At 37.3% G+C, this 20,412-nt stretch overlaps 4 protein-coding genes across 12 annotated transcripts; 2 read left to right on the top strand and 2 right to left on the bottom strand.

Annotated features, from left to right (window-relative positions):
• The first annotated feature begins 5,699 nt into the window (after positions 1-5,699).
• Positions 5,700-10,045, top strand: LOC122301142 (P-loop guanosine triphosphatase YjiA-like). Its single transcript, XM_043112264.1, has 10 exons — positions 5,700-6,148; positions 6,751-6,816; positions 6,971-7,151; positions 7,274-7,470; positions 7,888-7,938; positions 8,048-8,139; positions 8,583-8,692; positions 8,991-9,085; positions 9,300-9,404; positions 9,758-10,045. Exons 1-10 carry the CDS (start codon positions 5,813-5,815, stop codon positions 9,893-9,895), a joined length of 1,371 nt encoding a protein of 456 aa, XP_042968198.1. The 5' UTR covers positions 5,700-5,812; the 3' UTR covers positions 9,896-10,045.
• Positions 10,046-10,380: 335 nt separating this feature from the next.
• LOC122301141 (DEAD-box ATP-dependent RNA helicase 35) lies at positions 10,381-17,093 on the top strand. 8 transcript variants are annotated; one of them, XM_043112256.1, is made up of 6 exons: positions 10,382-10,752; positions 10,979-11,028; positions 13,204-13,293; positions 13,687-13,803; positions 14,657-15,610; positions 15,941-17,093. In XM_043112256.1, the coding sequence occupies exons 5-6, from the start codon at positions 14,712-14,714 to the stop codon at positions 16,803-16,805; spliced, it is 1,764 nt and encodes a 587-aa protein (XP_042968190.1). In that variant the 5' UTR covers positions 10,382-10,752; positions 10,979-11,028; positions 13,204-13,293; positions 13,687-13,803; positions 14,657-14,711; the 3' UTR covers positions 16,806-17,093. The 8 variants fall into 8 exon arrangements, with proteins under 8 accessions (XP_042968192.1, XP_042968195.1, XP_042968196.1 ...); XM_043112258.1 differs by lacking the exon at positions 13,687-13,803 and having other exon boundaries at positions 10,381-10,752; XM_043112259.1 differs by lacking the exon at positions 10,979-11,028.
• Positions 11,412-12,240, bottom strand: LOC122301145 (triphosphate tunnel metalloenzyme 3-like). The gene has a single exon (XM_043112267.1). The coding sequence runs from the start codon at positions 12,238-12,240 to the stop codon at positions 11,617-11,619; it is 624 nt and encodes a 207-aa protein (XP_042968201.1). The 3' UTR covers positions 11,412-11,616.
• A 414-nt stretch (positions 17,094-17,507) lies between the features above and the next one.
• On the bottom strand, positions 17,508-19,350 carry LOC122301144. Of its 2 annotated transcripts, none has more exons than XM_043112265.1 (3): positions 19,202-19,350; positions 18,386-18,974; positions 17,508-18,017 (listed from the first exon to the last, which is right to left on the bottom strand). In XM_043112265.1, the coding sequence occupies exons 1-3, from the start codon at positions 19,309-19,311 to the stop codon at positions 17,883-17,885; spliced, it is 834 nt and encodes a 277-aa protein (XP_042968199.1). In that variant the 5' UTR covers positions 19,312-19,350; the 3' UTR covers positions 17,508-17,882. The 2 variants fall into 2 exon arrangements, with proteins under 2 accessions (XP_042968199.1, XP_042968200.1); XM_043112266.1 differs by having other exon boundaries at positions 19,089-19,232.
• Between the last annotated feature and the right edge of the window lie 1,062 nt (positions 19,351-20,412).

Genomic DNA, 20,412 nt, shown 5'->3' with positions numbered 1-20,412 from the left:
ATAGTTTGGAGTTTTGGTTTGCTGCCTTGGGACGATTAGATAAGAAAGGAGCGGAAAGTGTGGGTCCCCCTTTCGGGCCTTTGCTTTTGTTTTTGGGTTTTTCTATCTCAGAAAATGGGCCCACTCGGCAGATTTGGACAATCAACCGTTCGACGCATTTTTATTTTTCATCATTTGGGCAGAGGGATTTGAAATCCATACATCTACAAGTTATGCCAATCAGGCCGTAAGCTATGATCGAAAAAAAGCTCCGAACTAGTTACGATATAAATCAGAAGTTCGCATCATCCGACAACACGTAAGAAATTCATTTTGTTTACCGTGGGTGCGACCAGAGAATATTACCCTCTGTTCCATTCTCCTCAATCATCTCTTCATCCGTTCATCTTCTTCTTTTCTGGTTTCCTTTTCCTTTCAGTCTCTGTCTCATCTCTAGCCCATCTGATGAATCTTCGTTCTCTCTCTCTCTCTCTCTCTCTCTCTCTCTCTCTCTCTCTCTCTCTCTCTCTCTCTCTCTCACATTTCGTGAATCTTCATTCCCTCCGGCCCATCTGATCTTCGTCTATGGCCAGCGCAAGAAATCGATTTTTCTTTCCATCTCTCTAATCTCTGTAAGTAGTTTTAATTTCATAATGCACTACATTATTTTTTAAAAACTGAAAGGCATGCTATTGAATTTTCGCTTAAGCTCACTGCATCAAACCTAACTAGAGTTTCTTGCTCTTGCAGGTTGTTCATCTTGTTGCTTCCAATGCATTTCCAAAGAGATCTCATTGATGGTGAATCCTGCTTTTCATCTTTGTGTTTGGGAAAATCTGTAGTGTTTTAATTGTTGACACAGAGAGATTTCAATAGAGGAGAGAGAGAGAGAGAGAGAGAGAGAGAGAGAGAGAGAGAGAGAGAGAGAGAGAGAGAGAGAGAATACACGAGTGAGGGGAGGGAAGGGGAGGGGAGGCGAGAACAAAGGAATCAGGGAAGGGGGAGAAATGGTAGTTCTACAGATAGTCGTCAAATATTGACGCCACGGCCATGCAGTCGGCTGATATCATGCCAAATCATTTGCTATTTATTAAAAAATAAAATAAAAAGATGAAAACACATAATGGTTGAAAGTCATTTCACTTTTCAATTTCCCGCCTCTGCTTAGAGGGTGCGAGATAGATCCAAAAAGGGGAACGCTTCTAAACAGCCCATCTGATTTTATAGGCAAACCAGCCCTCCAATTCAAGTGCGACACGTAAGTAATTGTGGAATTAACATTATAGACCAAAACACAGGAGATAGAAAATAAAAAAGAGAAGAAATCGTGCCCTTCAATCCGAGTGCTTCATACCGAAACCAAAGGAGCTCCAAGTCAAAGCTGCACTCTGAAACCATCACGCTGAAACCAGCTAGCAAACGGAAATATTAGAGAAATCACTCCGAAACCAACAAGCAAACCCACTACGGTTGCCATTGTTGCCCAATGGTTTGATTTTTTTCACTTTTGAATTTGATTTTTTTCCCTGCTTGTTGCCTCTTTCATTCACATAGTTGCAAGTGTTTGTGAAAATTTCATTGGAGAAAGTATTAGAGAAATCTCGATCAAACCTGTGCAACCACATTATTTGGAGTGGGGTGCCGTCGACCTTCAGTTAGGTTGAATGCAAGCCGTTGGGTGTGGGTTTGAATAGAATCGGGTGTGTGTTTGAATATGAAGAAAGGCGTTTAGGCATAAAAAAGTGTTGTGTTCAGGTGTAGTGAGATGCATAGTTATTATGCAAATATGATGACGTGTCGTGTTTGGATTGGAGGGCTGATTTTCTGAGATAACCAGGTGGGGTGGTTATAAGATTTTCTCATCCAAAAAACTCCAACACTCTCGATTCTTCCCACAGGTTGGAGTGAGAAATATACCAAAAAGAGAGTTTTAGAGTGAAAAATACCAGAGAGAGAATAAAAAGGGTAGGTTCTAGAGAAAGAAACTGTCGCTAATTGCTTCACACTCTGGCCAGTCTTTCCCTTCTAGATATAGAATCACAGTGAAACTCACAAATGCAGTGAGCACTTATAAATAGTTCGCATATCGGGGATTAAAAGAAGGGGGAGAAAGAGCTTGACTTTCATGAATGACTCGAAAATGCATGAAGTATCGGCACTACTCTTTGATGAGTTCAACGACATCGTTTCCAGCAGTAAGAAGAATAGATCAGAGATAGACAAGCTAGGTAGGGAGACCCAGAAACCATCTTAACTAGTTGGTGGCCGTAGACGATACAAAACTGCTACACAGAGGGTAATGCCAACCACGTTGACGACCTCGCCTGCCTTGACTGCCAGTGTGGCGTCCCCTTCCACCTCCAAAGTCGAGAAGGCCCTCCCGAACGGAAATCTCTACATGGAAAGTTTCATTGGAAGTGCTCCACATAGATCCAGAAAGTACCTATGATCTGGCAGGTGAATGTACGAGGGGGAGTGGCGGAGAGGGAAGGCCTTGGGGAAAGGCAAATTCTCATGGCCCTTTGGGGCCACCTATGAGGGTGACTTCAAGTCTCATCGTATGGAGGGTTTCGGGACCTTCATCGAATATGACGACAACACCTTCATCGGGGATGGTGATTGAAAATGGTAGAGGGAAGAAGGAAAAGAATCGAAATGTAAAACACGAGGAAAGAAAGATTGAAATCGAGATGGGCTACGATTGAATGAAATGAACCGTTTCATTAGAATGCTTTCAATTGGACCATTTTATTTATGCCACATTGGAGCTGACTAAGCCGCCGCTCCCCAACTCGATTGAAAAAAGCATTTTCGGGGGAGAAAACCCTATTGCCAATTCGATTTTTTTTTTTTTTTTTCTATAACCAATTCTATTTTACATTTCTTAAAATTCATACGTGTCAAATTATGGCTGGATGGTGTAAAACTCTATTTCTCACCTAAACTGCTTCTCAGGTGCTCCCTAATAGAAAATGTTCAAGCGGCTGAGAGCAAGTGTTTCTACGGATTTGATTTTTTATTTATTTAATAGTCAAAGAAATATTTTTTTTAATAAATTTATGGTTTTATTTTAAACGATATTTAAAATGGTTTAAAAAATACTTTTAAAAAACATTTGAAAAAATATATTTTCTACTAATTAGGGATAACCCTTGGGTGTCCTAGCAATTCCCCTCCTTAATACTCGCTGATTATGGAGGATTTATTGCAGTCCTTTTTTATTCTAAATATTATCACTATGACAAAAGATAAAAATTCGACTATCTCTAACAAAAAAAATAATAATAGTTGTTGTGTTTACCTGGAAATAGAAGGGATTAACTGGAGCTGCTCTTCCTGTAGGCAATTATAATGATTTCATATATTTGTTACAAAAAATTATTTATAACTCGTTGCGAATATCTAATAAAGTATTTAGATGATATTTTAAATTTGATTTGAAATATAAATTTTAAAATTTAAATCTTATTAATCAAAACTTAATATTAAGTAATATGAATGATATAATCTATACACTTATTGAGAGTAGAATAACTCATTTTAATTTACATGAAAAATCTCGATCATAAAAAATTGCAATGAGCCTACCAAAATTAGGAACATAATCGTTGAATTAGATCAAAACTTTCGGTCCACCTATTTTTCATTTTGAGATCGGACAGTGGTACCTCTAGACTGGATTGTTAGCTATCAGTCAATTTGGTTCTAACTTGTTCAAAGTATGTCACTTTTTTTATGTTAAAGGCTAAATTTACTAAATAGAAAATGAGTTGGGAAAAAACAATTAAATGGATTCTTTAACGTGGATTATCTGATTAACTCGTTAATAATATAATTAATTATGATTATATGAATAATGTTAATAGTTACTAACTCATTACTCACTAACTCATTACTCAATAACATGAACATGAATTATGATAATTAATACATAATGACCTATATTAAAATTTTAATGTTTTATATATGGTTAATAAATAGTTAGTCCATAGATACTTCATACTTGTAACTTAGGTATCTTATAAAAAAGGTGCCTAACTATTTTAATTAGGTGTAAATACTAGAGTATGTATCGTTGCATATCATATTAAAGAAATTATATTTGTAGTCATAAAATATGCAAGTGCCACATAATTTATTTGAAAAAAGTGAGTAAATATGAGACTCACATAACAAAAATAATTAATTTTTAATAGTAGATTATATTATTTTTCAAAACGATTGCACAGTACTTACGTACTTCACGACTGTATGTAGCATTACTCATAATATTATAGTTTATGATATAATATATTAGTTAATTGTCAATAGCATATTAGTTAATATTTAATAGTATATTTAATATTTTATATGGTCAATAATCGTAGGTTCGATGAAAATATAAAAATTATATAATTAAGTTATACAACTACTATTTAAAAAAAAAAAGTTATACAATTACTATATAAAATGCTATATAAAGAATTATTAAAAAAAACTACATATGTAATTCGGTTAGTATAGTTCGTGATGAAAAAACCATATTCCAAAACTGAATAAAAAATCAAAAAATTTAAAAACTAGGAGATCAAAACCGTAAGGTAGGGGTGTCAATATGTGACATGGCTTGTTAACTCAACATGAACAAAATATGAAATTAACGAGTTTGTGTTTGATGCTAATGGATTCAGGTCAAAACGAGTTGATCCGTTAAGACACGATTTATAATTAGGACAATTAAGTCAATCTGATTAATTCCAAATCAACTTGTTTTGACTTATTTAAATTTTATTATTATTATTGAATTATAATATTGATATTTCTCAATATGCTTATGTTTTTATTATTGAGATTGTAATTTGAGACCTATACTCATTTTTGTTATTGTAAGGTTTGTAGTATTAGTTTTATTATATGCTAAAATTTGAAAAATATTGATATTATTTTCTTAGTAGACAGTTTTTTTTAAGACATTGTGCTTACTAATAAATATAGATCTTAATTTTGATGTGAAATTAATATAATAAGATCAAATAGGTTATGTGTATTAGTTCAACCTATTTACATGAAACGTGTTTAAATTAGTTATGTCGTGTTGACATATTTATAATTAATTATTAAATGAGTCAAAATAGACGACACGACATGATATGTTATCTAAATGAGTTAAGTTAGGATTTAAAAGTTTGACCCGCTTAACTTACGTGTTGGGTTCGGATGAATCTATATAATTAAATATTAATGACTTGACACGACATGAATATAATCCGAGAACACGATTTACCACCTCTATCGTAAGGTTATCAATTTGGTCTAAAGCAACCGAAAACCATTCAACTCAATTGGGTTTTCTAGTCCAACTCGATGACTTGGACACTTACTCAAAATTGAACAATATTCACTTGTGCATTGATCTAATGATATGATTTTGGTTTTCACAATACTATACTATGTTTGTGTGTCAAATATATCTCTATATATTTTAAATTAATTATTGACTAGACTTGTTATTTTTTAAAATTTTTATAAAAAGTTAAACATATTTTAATCTATTTCATATATTTAAACAAATTTTAATAGAATTTATAAAATATTATTATTTATAAATTAATTCAAATGATATGAAATCCGTCACTACCCAAACGAAAGCTTATATTAATTTGACAAATTGACAGGTCTCAAAAATAAAAATACAAAAATGAAAAATGAAAAGATGTTGGACGTTACACCGTCCACAGGTACACCTTCAATATCATTTCACCAGCGGATAGACGGATAAACCCTCCTCGCTCTCTCTCACTCTCTCTCCCCAAATCTTAAACCCAAAAGCCCAACCTTACCGTCTCGAGCGAGCATGGCTTCAGTAACGGCGGACCTAGCCACCACCTTCCTCACCCTAACCTATCGCCACCGGACCCCACTCTCCCAGGTCCGAGCCACGGTCCTCCCCTTCCTACCATCAGCCAGGACCTCCCAGTTCCGGCCCTCGCGCCTCATCCCCACGTCTTCGTTTCACTCCAGAATCATCGCCGTCGATTCCCCTAAGCCTAAAGTTATCTCGCGCCGGCTCTCGGTTGCCGCAACCGCCACCACGACTCCCCACAGCGAAGGCTCCGATGTCTCCACCAAGATTCCGCCCGACGATAGGGTTCCCGCCACTATAATTACCGGATTCCTGGGTTCTGGAAAGGTGTGTTTGTGCGTGCGTGCGAGTCCTTATTTCAAGGAACTTGAATAGGTTGAAATGATTAGTCTGAAAAAAATGAATGAATTTAATTTGTTTAGATTTTGTTAAAATTTAAATATTACTCAAGAAAGTGGCTTTGTAAGTGACGATTGAAATTGCAAATAGCGTAAGATTTTAAAAGGTAGTGTTCTTTTGGTGCATTTAAAATGGACGTTGGTGTGAAATATTGTTATCAAATATAAGAAACCTAGTATCTTGGAAATGAAAACGATTTGTTCGTTGATTTATGCAAGCCTCGTTAGGTTGAATTCCAATTATGGAGTCACCATTGGATGCCTTGTTCATGACTTCTCTTGGTTGCTAGCGATGTTAATATGCGATGAAATATGCCAATGAGCTCCACCTCAAATGACACGTCCCATCCTCTTTCCCCTTGAGAACATGATGGAGAGAAATAGAATAAGGCAATGGGTCCTAGACCCGGGGATGCGTTTATAAAGTTTGAGTTGACATGGTGGCCATGCAGATGAGACTTAATTTTTTTCTTCTGTTATCTGAGTGGCTGCAAGTACTTATGTTGCTATGCTTTAATGTGAACTGAACAGACAACATTGCTTAATCATATCTTGACTGCGGAGCATGGGAAGCGAATTGCAGTCATAGAGAATGAGGTATGAGGTTAATTTTTATTGATAAATAGGTATGAGGTTAGTTCTTCCTCTGTTTAATGTGTTCACGTGTTTAATTTTGCAGCCTATGTTACTAATAAATGGTTAAAGGTGAATTTATTTTTATGTATTCTTTCTTATTTTCTCAAATTTGCAGTATGGGGAAGTAGACATTGATGGTTCTTTAGTAGCTGCAAAAACTACTGGGGCTGAAGATATTGTCATGTTGAATAATGGCTGTCTTTGCTGCACTGTGAGGGGTGATCTTGTGAGGATGATCGCTGAATTGGTGAATAAGAAGAAAGGAAAATTCGATCATATAGTAATAGAGACTACAGGTAACAAGATTGCTTATGCTCAAGATAATGTTTTATTAGCTGCAATGTGAATTGCACGGATACCTTTGACTTTTTTCTTAATCCTTTGTAGTGCTTGATGAGATTTGGCTGCAACTTTGCAGGATTGGCAAATCCGGCACCTATCATCCAAACATTTTATGCTGAGGATGATGTTTTTAATGACGTCAAGTTGGATGGCGTTGTCACATTGGTTGATGCTAAACATGTTGGCTTTCACCTGGATGAAATAAAGCCGAAAGGAGTGGTCAATGAGGCCATAGAACAAATTGCTTACGCTGATCGTATCATTGTGAATAAGGCATGTGTGATAACCACATCCTTTTTCGCATGTTGGACATGAAATTTTGTAATCTCAAATATTTTGTTGATAAGTAATAATAGAATCTAATTAGATGAAAGAAGAGACCTTAAGTATATGGGGATGTATACCAAAGTTTCACCTAATGAATGCATACACAACTCAGCTAGTCTATGAACTTTAAGAAAGAGAAAACTGGTTACTGTGAAAATAAGCATCCACATATACAGTGATCGCAAAATTGAACACTTGAGCTGATGCATGGAAAACTCAGCAACATAATTATTGCTCTCCATCCAAATAGTCCGCTTCAAAATAATTCTATGATTAATGATTGAATATGATCATGATGAAAGTTTATTTGATGATATAATTTATTTGCTCATGCTGATTTGCTTATCCATTTGTTGATGATAGACTGATCTTGTCGGCGAGCCAGAAATTGCATCTTTGGTCCAGAGAATAAGGGTTAGTATCATGCTGCTCCTTATATTATATCCTAATGATTATCACTGTTGCTGCTGCTGTTGTTTGTCGATGCTGATGATGTTGATGCTGATGTTGTCTCTGAGAATAGAAAATAAATCACATGGCTGATTTAAAGCGGACGGAGTTTGGAAAAGTTGGCTTGGATTATGTTCTTGGGATTGGAGGATTTGATTTGGAGAGGTAATCTTTCATTCACTTGTTTAAATGGTTCAAAATTTTCACAAAAGATCTGAACTTAGGTTGCTGCATATTTCGGGCATTCCCTGATCTTCTTTAAAACGAGTCTCTCTCTCTCTCTCTCTCTCTCTCTACATATATATATATGTGTGTATATATATAGATCCATCATTCTAGCCTCACCATCCCAAGTTGTCCACCACGACTTGTAGAATTTGAGTTTTATGTGTTTTGTTTATGTTGCACCATTTTTGAAGCTTACCTGGTCTTTATCATTTAATGTCTGTTCATTTTACACGTAAAATTTTAGCTTTTTAGTGTATCCCAAGTAATTATTCGTTCCCCCTTTACTCTTTCCAATGTTGTTCTTTGAGCACCTCCTGCTTGAGCCCACATCGGTAATTTTGGTTTTGGATTGTAGGCTAATATTGTTGGCATCTTGCCAGGATTGAGAGTGTTGTCAATGCTGAAGGTGCAAAGGAAGATCATGACCATGATCATAACCATGACCATGGCCACCACAACCATGATAATCATGATCACAACCATAAGCACGGTAATTTTTTTGTGTCGTACATAAAATGCTTTTTTCTTTTTTAGTATTGAGGTGTGTGTATCTACAATGGATATATGTTGTTCAACATTTGGTTAATATTTATCATATGTCATTCCTCTTTAAAAATCTCCCGCTTCAATCTGTGGACCTGTGTCTAATTACTTGTTTTTAGCATCATGGTCATCAATTAATATAAAAAGTTATCGTTACTCGTAAAAAAAAATTATTGTTACTCTTTTAGGTTTTACAACTATATAAACCTATAAGTTATAACAGTTATATTGGTATTCATATGCAGAACATCATGATCATCACCACTCTCATGATCACAGTCATGATCCTGGCGTTTCTTCTGTCAGCATAGTTTGTGAAGGGAGCTTAGACCTTGAAAAGGTTGGATCTCTCTCTCTCTCTCTCTCTCTCTCTATATATATATATATATATGCATGCATGTATAGAAACTTGAATTTAATGAGGCTAATTAATTTACAAATGACAGCTGTATTTTTGTACTATTTCATCGACCCGTTCTTTAGTTTCAGATGGTTTACCAGACAGGAGATGGTCAATAACTGCCGATTTGATGAGCAATCACTCTTTTTTGCAGGCTAACCTTTGGCTCGGTACATTGTTATTGGAACGCAGTGAGGACATATACCGGATGAAAGGTCTTCTATCTGTTGAGGGCATGGACGAGAGATTCGTTTTTCAGGCGAGTTAAAGAGTTCTAAAGGCGCCACCTATGTTTATCTCTTTTATTTTCAGGATTTCTAGTTAATTTTGTTTGCCGTATATACTTGTTCAAAGTTATCATTCTTCAGGTAAGTTCTTGGAGGTTTATACCCGTATAAAAAAAAAGGGATTTATTCGAGCTTTTATTGCATAATTAGCTCAACGTATGGCTTAAGATTTTATATTCAATGTATTTCTTTATTTTTCACTTGTTGAGTGGTTGGTCATAAAATTTGGAAGTAGAAATACAAGTAGTTTTCAACTTTTGCAGCAACTAGGTAAAGCATATACTCCTATTGGCTTTTTCATTGATTGTTGTTTCTTGTGTTTCAGGGAGTCCATGACATATTCCAAGGTTCACCTGATCGGTTGTGGGGCCCAGACGAACCAAGGATCAACAAGATTGTGTTCATAGGGAAGAAACTGGATGCACAGGAATTAGAAAAGGGTTTTAAAGCCTGTTTACTGTAATACGAAGGAAGATTTTATCCATTTTGTGTCTCTCCCACACAAGACTGACAATGGTATCAAACATTATGAAAGTGGCCTAATGTTGCGTATGGAAATTATGTGACTGTCACCGATAATTATCATAGAGAAATTTAGTATTTGACCCGCCGAGATTTTGGGTGCTATAAGCAACAGGATAGGATTTTCTCTTGTGATTGTGAGCAGTACAGGACTTTGTGCTGCTACTGCCAACTGCAAAGGTGTATATTTGGCCCTTGTTCCCTCAGGAATTGAGCAGCACATACGTGCATATTTGAGAAGCAGGGTTGTTATCTCTTGCGTAGTGAGAAAACCCGAGTGCGAACCTTGTTCTCTCGAGAGGAATGTAATGGCCGCCGCTTAGGAAAAAAACAAAAACAAATAATCTTAAATTTTTGCCTGAACTCAAGGATTTCAGGATGAAACAAAACTGCATTAGTTTCTTATAGGCCTGTGCAGGAAACCGTTTGATCCGACCCGTCCGTGAACCATAACCCGACCCGACCTGAAAAAACACGGTTTGAATTGATTCACGGATTCGACCCGTATGACCCGTACAACCCGCTGATAACCCGTCTCTTAAAAACAATCCCACGTTTTATGCCTTGCAGATGAAACCTAGCCATTGCCTCTGTTGAGTCCGTTCCCCTTCATGAAAGCTTAGATTTGGGACACTACCAAAGCAAAGACTTGAAAGTCTTTCACGGATTCAGGATGCTTGATTCCCCCAAAGCAAAGACTTGAAAGTCTTAAAAGGAGCAGATCCTTCTAGCTGATATTTCTCTCTTCTTCTACCCATTTCTCGATTCCCCCATTTCTCGATTCAGGAGGTTTGAAAGGTATAGGTACTCGTAATGCTCTTATTTTTCTTTATGGGATGCTTTTATTTTCCTTTGTTTTCTCTTACATGGGTGCTTAATGCTAGAACCGGCTTATCTCAAACCTCATCGGGATCCTAGCTGCAATTAATTTTGTTAATCCAGAAAACTTCTTTCCAATCCCATCCTTCTCTCTCAAATATCTATGCGAGTCTTAATTTCTTTTCACTCTTGTTTGGTTCTGTAGCGCTTTTGAGAGAGAATGATGTGAAGCCTGGAGAACAGTGAATGCAAAAGGTGAAACGAAGCTGAGGCTTGGTCAATTTCTTTTTGACGCTGTGATTTTTCCGTTGGCTTGTTCTTTTGTTTCAGTCGTGGCATCAAACAGACATAAAAAATAATTGATTCGATGTTCAATTGGCTTGTTATTTTCTTTCACGCTGTGATTTTTCACGCTAGTTTATGTTTGGTTGCCGAGAAATGGGCGCTCAGGTACAGAAGATTACGGGTTGACCCGACTCATGTCGGATCGGATCAGTTTTTGCTATAATGGAAGCCGGGTCATTGCGGATCGGGCCCAAGCACAGGCCGGGTTGGTCGGTGTGCACCCCTAGTTTCTTAGTCAAAGACGATGAACCGTGTAGTTCACATCATGCAAAATCTAAAAAACACAAACACCATCAGAAAGTTGGGTAATCTACGTTTTAAGTGAAAGCAACAGAAAGAAGATGATGTTTCTTCCTGCAAAGTAAATGCACGAATATAAAGAGAGTACCAAGAGTCGCAGAAATTACAAGAAGCTTTTAGCCTCATCTCTCGCTTCTCGTAGCCAAATTCGGTCGATTAGAAATAGACATTTAAGTGATAAGACGGCTTACAATTGGCTTACGATGGCAACTTCCCGGAGCGGAAAACCGTGAACTTGGAAGTCTCCGAATACGAAAACCCAATCCCATTCTCCTCCAACAACTTCTCAATCAACCTCTTGTCCCTCTCCGGATCGTCGCTCTCGCATTCCACCTCGTAACACGTCCCGAAATCGTAGTTCGTCTCGTCCACCTCGAGCTTCAACCCTTGCCATTCGTACACCGCCCTCACGTTCCTGAACCCGCCCAAGCACACCAGCCCTTTCCCTCTCCCTCCAAGCCCGAACTCTTCCTTCACTCGACGAATTATCGCCGAGGAATCCACGGATAAGAGGCGCCAAGGCTCGGCGATGCAAGCGCGGGCGAGGGTGGGGTCCAGGGGCTCTTCTACCTCTTCCATGCGGGATATTCCGTCCGAAATTACGGGTTTGGCCTTGAGGGAGAGGATAGTCTGAGGATTGTGGCCGTTGGCTCTGGAGAAGCGGACGCGTAGAATGGCGAGATTGGAGGAGAGCTCGGAGTTGGAGCCGTCGAAAAAAATGTTCTCTTGGATTAGGGTTTTGGTGTGAAAAGGGGAGAGGAAGGAGCAGAGCTTTTCGTGGGAGACAGAATCAAGGAGACGGAGCTTGACCTCGACTTCCATGGCTTTGCGGGGGTGGGGTTTGGTTGCTGAGAAAAAAACAAAACCGAGCTAAAGGCTCATTTAGGCGTCGTTTTCCTGCGTTTTCTCCTTTTCTCAGCAACTAAACCAAGGGAGAGATGGGAATCCAAGAGACGAGCGGAGGTCTCAAATCTGAAGTCCCAAAGGTGCGGGAAAACTAATCGCTGGAAATGATCAAGATAATGGAGCCAACTGCTAGCATCTCTGACAGAGCCACGTCGGCTCTTATATATTAAAAAAACAAAAATTGTTTCAATAAACCCCCAACGATAGCACGTACACCCTGCATATCCTACACGTCAGCCTTGTGAAATGTTTATTTTACCCTCACTAACAACACGCCTTTCACCCACGACGGAAAGAACACCCCCTTTCTCCCATCTCCTGTCTCCGGAATCCGGACCGCAGCTCCTTTCTCCCATCTCAAGCAGCCGTCCGTTCGACGTAGAATCACTCGGAAAGAGGGAATCTAGGGATAGACGCAGCTCCGATTTGCGAACAGTTAGGTTATTTCTTTGGTCTGCGATTTTTTGCCCATTAATCTCCGATTTGGTCTGCGATTGTTCAATGCTCATGAACTGAGTTTACTCTGTATTCTAGTGCTCCTAATCTGTCTTATTATCATAGTAGAACGGTTACCCACTGTGTGTATTTTCTAATCTTTAGATGAATATACTCTATCATGAATGGACTTCAAAATTGCAGACAGATCACTTTGTGTATTTTCAAATCTTTATTTCCTACTCGTGACAGATATATTGTTTGGTTTTCAAAATCATTATATCACGAATGGACTTCTGGGAATGGAAAATGAATTTCGACAGATATAATGAATGTTGGGTGATGACGAATTTTTTGGTGAATATTTTGATCTGTGATTTGATGTGGGCGCACTGTGATTAGTCCCATTTTTTGGTCTGTGATTTGTTTGGACTTCTGTTTCAGACGTGGTACAGGGAGAACGCTTCTGTTCCGCACAGGGGGAGAACTCAGAACACCTCTCTTTCTTCGACCTCGTGGACACTTGCACTTGCTGTGAGTTTTGTTTTTTTATTAATTTAATTAGTCCACCTCAGCTGTGCGGTGTGGTTTATATTAAGGATAATGATTGATTTATTACTCTTTTATTATTATCTTATTATTTATAATATATTTATTATTTTATTATTATTTTTTAAATATTTTTTTAACATCTTTAATTATTAAAAAAGTTTTTAAAATTATAAAATATATAATTTTAGTATAATCATTTACTTAATATAAAAAATTTTTTTTAAAAAAAATAAAGAAAAGTGATAAAAAAATAATAGTAAGATTATCATTATTTTTATATTAAAGCTTCTCTGTAGCACGATTAAAAAAAATAAAAATAAAAAATTCTGAAACCAATTCGACTGACCGACTCACGTAATTTCAAACCCTAAAAAGCTCGGAGGATCCCCCTTGCCCCTCTCTGCCCAACGGTGCCCCCGACTTCCACGCCCCAGCCAAGCACTTCGCCCCACACGCCGCAGTCGCCGTCGCCATCGCTACCTTTAGTGCCAGGTTCTGCTTACGCCGCCTCTGCCACGACCACCACCACTGCGATTTTTTTTTTTTGGTTTAATTCCCCGATATTATGCCATCTGGTTCCCATACAATTTATTACCTTTATTTTTCAATAATTAATTAATATTGAGTACATTTGGTTAGCTGTTTGGTTTCTGGGAAAATTGAGGAGAAAAGAAATTAGATGAACAAAGTACTGGAAACTATGATTCTTTGTCTTTCGGTATATATGAAAATTTCACCTTAATAGCATGCCCCACACATGAGCGTACGCACAGAAACCAGTTTTATGTTTTGGATTTAGGTCTTTTGCTTTGAGATTCATTGAATTGGAGATTCTTAGCACTCTGGATATGTCGGTGGTAGTATGCTGATTGGTTTCCGAGGAAACTGAAGAACGGACTACAAACTAGAAATTTTGAATCTTTATGTTGTCGGGTTTTTTCTGAAAACAGTATAAAAAATCACAATTGAGTTGACCGAAAAAATGATTTTCAGTTAATGCAGCAAATTCCCGGTACTTGCTGATGTCAAAATATGTGCTTTTTTTCTTATCCGTAATTTAACCGAAATTAAAACGTGAGAATATGAACTTTGATTCTGCAAGAGTTTCCAAATATAAGTTTGGCTCAGCTCTGCAAATTCTATTGCACTCATTTGATCTGCCTGTTCTTTTGCTAAAATTTTTAATCTCAATTGCCTTTGCTGAGAGCATTTACCGTACAATAACAAATTAATAGGAGTACACTCTGTTTGTCATTCACTTATAAAACTGATTTACAAATATTGCACTAATTTTACTTATTTTAGATAACTGACTGTGTAATCATTTTGTTGTTTATGATCATAGGCGCTGAATATTCTGTAATTCCTTGAGAATAGTTGGTTCTACAAGAACTGAAAACATGGAAGAAGCTGATGATTATGCTGAATACATTCCTGTGGCAAAGCGAAGAGCCATGGAAGCACAGAAGATTCTTCAGCGGAAGGGCAAGTCCTCTGCACTTGAAGAAGAGTTGGAGAAAGCAAAACTTGCCGAGGCCAAACCAAGCCTTCTTGTAAAAGCATCACAGCTGAAGCGAGACCAACCCGAGATAAGTCCAACCCAGCAGATTGTGCAACAAGAAAAGGAAATGATTGAGCACTTATCAGATCGGAAAACGTTAATGTCTGTTCGTGAACTGGCAAAAGGGATTACTTATACGGAGCCTCTGTTGACGGGATGGAAGCCACCATTGCCAATCAGAAGGATGTCAAAAAAGGAATGTGATGCAATTCGGAAGCAGTGGCACATAATAGTTGATGGGGAAGACATTCTCCCTCCAATTAAGGATTTTAAGGATATGAGGTTTCCGGAACCAATTTTGAAGAAGCTAAAGGCAAAGGGAATTGTACGACCAACTCCTATTCAGGTGCAAGGTCTTCCTGTGATTTTATCTGGGAGGGACATGATTGGGATTGCGTTTACAGGCTCAGGCAAGACATTGGTTTTTGTGCTTCCAATGATAATGGTGGCGCTGCAGGAGGAGATTATGATGCCTATCGTTCCAGGAGAGGGGCCATTTGGTTTGATTATATGCCCATCAAGAGAACTCGCAAGGCAGACTTATGAAGTAGTGGAAGAGTTCTTGGCTCCCATGAGGGAGGCTGGTTATCCAGAAGTGAGGCCTTTGCTCTGTATAGGTGGAGTGGATATGAGAACGCAGTTGGATGTTGTGAAGAAGGGTGTTCATATTGTGGTTGCTACTCCTGGGAGGCTGAAGGATATGTTAGCAAAGAAAAAAATGAATCTTGACAATTGCAGGTATATAACTGGCCTTTATTGATATTGATGGTATTATTCGCTCCTCGGCATTAGCCGAAAACTATTTAAATCATTAGCTGTTATTTTTTGTCACTCATATTACTGTTCCTCAATTTTTATTTATTATTTTTTTTCCCACTTCCCCTTCTCTTGCATCAATGCATCTCTCGCTCTATCTTGTTATCATTATAGTCACTTTTTGTTTGGGAACTACTTTTAAAAAATAAAAAATTGACCAAGTTGCTTTCTAAAATATTTTGTCTGCAGTTAAATAAATGCCAATCTTGATTACTGAATTATAATATATTAGTGCCACTACTTTCTATGCAGGTATCTTACTTTAGACGAGGCAGATAGATTGGTGGATTTGGGCTTTGAAGATGATATAAGAGAAGTTTTTGACCACTTTAAAGCTCAACGGCAAACTCTCTTATTTTCTGCCACCATGCCTACCAAGATTCAGAACTTTGCCAGAAGTGCTCTAGTAAAACCTGTGACTGTTAATGTGGGAAGAGCTGGAGCAGCGAATCTCGATGTGATTCAGGAGGTCGAGTATGTAAAGCAAGAGGCCAAGATTGTTTACCTTCTTGAATGTCTGCAGAAAACCCCACCACCTGTTTTAATTTTCTGTGAGAACAAGGCTGATGTGGATGACATTCATGAATATCTCCTCTTGAAAGGAGTCGAAGCTGTAGCCATCCATGGAGGCAAGGACCAGGAAGAGAGAGAGTATGCCATTTCATCCTTTAAGGCAGGAAAGAAAGATGTCTTGGTTGCTACTGATGTTGCCTCAAAGGGGTTGGATTTTCCTGACATTCAACACGTCATTAATTATGACATGCCTGCAGAGATCGAAAACTATGTTCACAGGATTGGACGAACTGGAAGATGTGGCAAGACAGGAATAGCTACAACATTTATAAACAAGAATCAGAGTGAGACAACACTTCTTGATTTGAAACACCTCTTGCAAGAAGCAAAACAGAGAATTCCACCTGTGCTGGCTGAGCTAAATGATCCGATGGAAGATGTAGAAGCAATTGCCAGTGCAAGTGGGGTTAAGGGCTGTGTATATTGTGGTGGGCTTGGTCACCGTATTCGGGACTGCCCGAAATTGGAACATCAAAAAAGCATGGCTATTTCCAGCTCCAGAAGGGATTACTTTGGATCTGGTGGTTACCGAGGGGAGATATGATATTGACCGAGCTTATATATGTAGAGACGTTCTTCACTTAGTTGAAAATATGGTATGCACTCTTTTGCATCTTGTAATTGCGCAACTGAAACAACTTATAAAAAAAAAAAAAAAATTGCGCAACTGAAACAGAATTGGATTAGATGCTTGTATGTTCATGCATGATGCATTTGGGGCTAAGGCCTCTAGAAATGGTCCCGATAACTTTGGTTCAGTTGAATATCTGAATGTGTTGTACTTCAGCTAGAACCGTTCACGGTAACTTTGATGAAGTGGAATCTTCGAGCATATTATGGGATGCCTGTCTTAACATGTTGCACCAAATAAAGTTCGCACGCTAAGCAGTCTTGTTTTTCTTTTGTGCATACTTTACTTAGATTTCGTAGGAAAGCTGGCGCATGACAGGCGTGAAGATCCAGTACGCTTCTCTTGTCATTGTCATTACTAGTTCTAGCCTCGGTTCTCTTTTCTTCAGTGTAGCTTCATTTTTTTTAATAATCAACTTGAAGGGTGCAGATTTCATCATCACCAACTTATGTTCATCTAGAGCAGCCAACTGCCGTGGTCGAGTTGCAACATCCATGATCTGCATCATGGTTTGCAACAAGAATGGAGCTAGGTTTGGGTTGAATGAATTTGGCAGGACTTTTTTACATGATTATTTATGTAAAGGTTGAGATAATGCCAAGCGAAGAAAGAACGAAAATAAACAGTTGGATGGTTCTTCACCCCAACCTCCAATGAGGAGAATTTTCCCCATTCGGTAAAATCTCATGGTGAGATATATAGGGTCAATTTCTGACCATAGTATTACATATTTCATTTGAATACAAATTACAGTGTAATTCCAGATGGATGTGCAAATGGCACTAGAAAGTTGATTCTTTAATCTTTGGTACATTTTCTCAAAAAAAAAAAAAAAATCTTTGGTACATATTCTTATGAGAAATAGTAAATCATCGTATTGAAATTTATAATGGACTCGAGAGCAGAAAATACAGTATCGTATTATATCTGAAAGGAATCAAAACAAGGCGGTTGCACAACTTCCATGAAATCTCAGACGAGACGAATCGACTATTCGAGAGCTCGTGCAGTACTTGAAGCAAGGTCATCGAATTCAATCATGTTAGATCTAAGATCTCTGGTGATTAGAGACAGATTTGGTTCAGGGAAAATAATATCTGATAGACCAGCCCCCATTCTTCCATCCTGTTCATAAACAACGTGCGTTAGGATAAAAGCCTTCAATGCATATAATTATAATAGCTGTTAAAGGTAAGCATATGAGCATTGAAAATCATATAACAATGCCCATGCAAACCAATATCCTTTCGTTTCATTTAACGCTGATGCCGAGAAAATTTAGAAACTTTGGAAGAAGGATTAACTCATTGTTATAAAGGCTAAGAATTTCTCACTCTCAAACAACGTGATATTTTATTCGCCACCCTCCCTTAACCTAGAGAAAACTTATCATTTCCAAGAACAATAAGTAAAGACAAAATAATGAGTTCCAAGTGACACTATAAACTTCTATGAATTAATAGACGGGAGGATTTCAAAGCGGGAAGAGTTACCTTTGGTGAGTTTGCAGCCAAAGTATCATCAACACATGTTTGTCCTGTTGCTGGATTTTGAAGGCAAATGCAACGCTGTATAATCAGAAACTGCTTGCATATCTCATTCAACAGCTCTCTGCTCTCTTGCAGAGCCCCAAATATATCTTTCTTCATAGTTTCAGTTTCTTCTTCGAGGATCTTCAGTCGTCCGTTAAGCTGTTGGACTATCTCAGCCTGCAACACTCCCTTCCCTTTGCAAGCACTGATGCAAGCCTTACTTGAACAACACTGAGGGTTCACAATTTTCTTTGGAGCTGAAGCCATTGAATCTGTTAACATTTTTGTACCACTTGAACTTCTCTTTTCCAGATTGCATTGGCTTGTTTGCTTATCCTTTCCTGTCATTGCAACTGCCTTGAGACACAGCTTGTCGAACTCACTGATGAAGTCTCGCAAAATCTCATTCCAGAATCTGTATCCATCATAAGTAGCATGCTTACTAATGCTTGCAGTCATAAAGTTCTTGAATCTTGAAAGCTCCTTCAGAGACGCATGAATTTCTAACTCGAAAGAGATGGCACCCATTTCCCTCCTGCTCAAAGTATGTCTGCAATAACATCAGCATACCAGTGTTGATCAGATTTGAAAAGGAGGGCCCAAACCTATCTTAAACAATCAGGCACATATATCATAAATGCAAACCAAGAATACCAAATACTACCTGAACAAATGCTAATGCAAAGAATAGAAAACTGCTTTGATAATTCTTAAGAGTGGGAAAGTAGAAAAATTGGGTATAGAACAAATTAGTGATAGGGAATGATGGTTGCTTGCCTGACAAAAGTTGCAGCGTTAAAAAACAGACTGAACTGAGCTCCCTTAAAGCTCATTCCAGTACTGCTTGCTTTACTTGTAAGAAAGAGGAAGGGTTGTTGGCAAAGCATGTGTTGCAGAGTCCAGAGGCGGGAAAATTTGAGAAGTTTCTATGTTGCGTGTGTTCAGGTGCATGTACAAGTCATACTGTGACATCAATAAGCGAGCGAGCGCCAGGAAATTGCTGAGCAGTTGAAAAAAAACGTTATATATTTGTCGCATTGTGATTAAGCTACTTGCTACTTCAACATTCTTTTATTTGGGATACAAGCTACCTTCCATTACAAGCTGCTCCAGAGTTTGAGCTAGGGTGAGCATCGGCCGGTCCGGACCAGCAAAACCGACCGGACTGACACTGTTTGGATCGGACCGAACCGGACTGAATTGGATCCAGTCCAGTCCTGTCCCATTTTTAAGGGACCGAAAAGATTCGGTCCGGGAGTTTTTCACCCCGGACCGGACCGAATAGAAATAAAAAAATAATAAATATTATTTATATATATTATTTATATAATAGTTGTATATAATTAAATTATTAATTATATAATTATATATGGTATAAAAAAATATTAATAGTCTAATATAGACTATAGTTATACTAATATAGTTATACTAAATCACTATAACTAATACTTCAACAATAGCTATAGTGACCTATACTAATAGTCTACTATTAATACTAATATACTATTATATAATTTATATAGTTATACTAATCACTATAATTAATACTATGTATAGCTATATAGTATATTTATCACTTTAATTAATATAATTTAAATATCACTATACTTATATTTAATGAATATATAAAAATCATTATAGTTAATACTTATATAGTTATACTAAAGCATTGATTTACCATAACTAATATTACTAATATATAGCTATATTAATGGTCTAATACTATTATAATTTGGGTAGTTATACTAATCATAATAAGTTAATAACTAAATCACTAGAAATATAACTATATATATTTAGTATGAATGTATTATTATATTATTTAATATATAACTATAATATATAGTACTAGTATATATTAATATATTATAAGAGTTATAGTATAAATATAATATATAAATTATAATATACTAAATCACCATAATAGTAACTAATACTAATATATAGTTATACTAATAGTCTACTATTATATAATTATACTAATCACT

The sequence above is a fragment of the Carya illinoinensis genome, chromosome 2 (assembly GCF_018687715.1).
Source record: "Carya illinoinensis cultivar Pawnee chromosome 2, C.illinoinensisPawnee_v1, whole genome shotgun sequence".
NCBI lineage: Eukaryota > Viridiplantae > Streptophyta > Magnoliopsida > Fagales > Juglandaceae > Carya > Carya illinoinensis.
This window is presented reverse-complemented; position numbering and strand designations above follow the sequence as displayed.

Coding starts and splice junctions, on each gene's coding strand:
- LOC122301142 (XM_043112264.1), top strand. CDS start 5,813: ATGGCTTCAGTAACGGCGGACCTAGCCACCACCTTCCTCACCCTAACC. Junction 7,939..8,047: donor CTTTGGTCCAGAGAATAAGG/GTTAGTATCATG, acceptor CTCTGAGAATAG/AAAATAAATCACATGGCTGA. Junction 8,693..8,990: donor TGATCACAACCATAAGCACG/GTAATTTTTTTG, acceptor ATTCATATGCAG/AACATCATGATCATCACCAC.
- LOC122301145 (XM_043112267.1), bottom strand. CDS start 12,240: ATGGAAGTCGAGGTCAAGCTCCGTCTCCTTGATTCTGTCTCCCACGAA.
- LOC122301141 (XM_043112263.1), top strand. CDS start 14,712: ATGGAAGAAGCTGATGATTATGCTGAATACATTCCTGTGGCAAAGCGA. Junction 15,611..15,940: donor ATGAATCTTGACAATTGCAG/GTATATAACTGG, acceptor CTTTCTATGCAG/GTATCTTACTTTAGACGAGG.
- LOC122301144 (XM_043112265.1), bottom strand. CDS start 19,311: ATGCTTTGCCAACAACCCTTCCTCTTTCTTACAAGTAAAGCAAGCAGT. Junction 18,975..19,201: donor AACGCTGCAACTTTTGTCAG/GCAAGCAACCAT, acceptor ATGTTATTGCAG/ACATACTTTGAGCAGGAGGG. Junction 18,018..18,385: donor TGGCTGCAAACTCACCAAAG/GTAACTCTTCCC, acceptor GTTTATGAACAG/GATGGAAGAATGGGGGCTGG.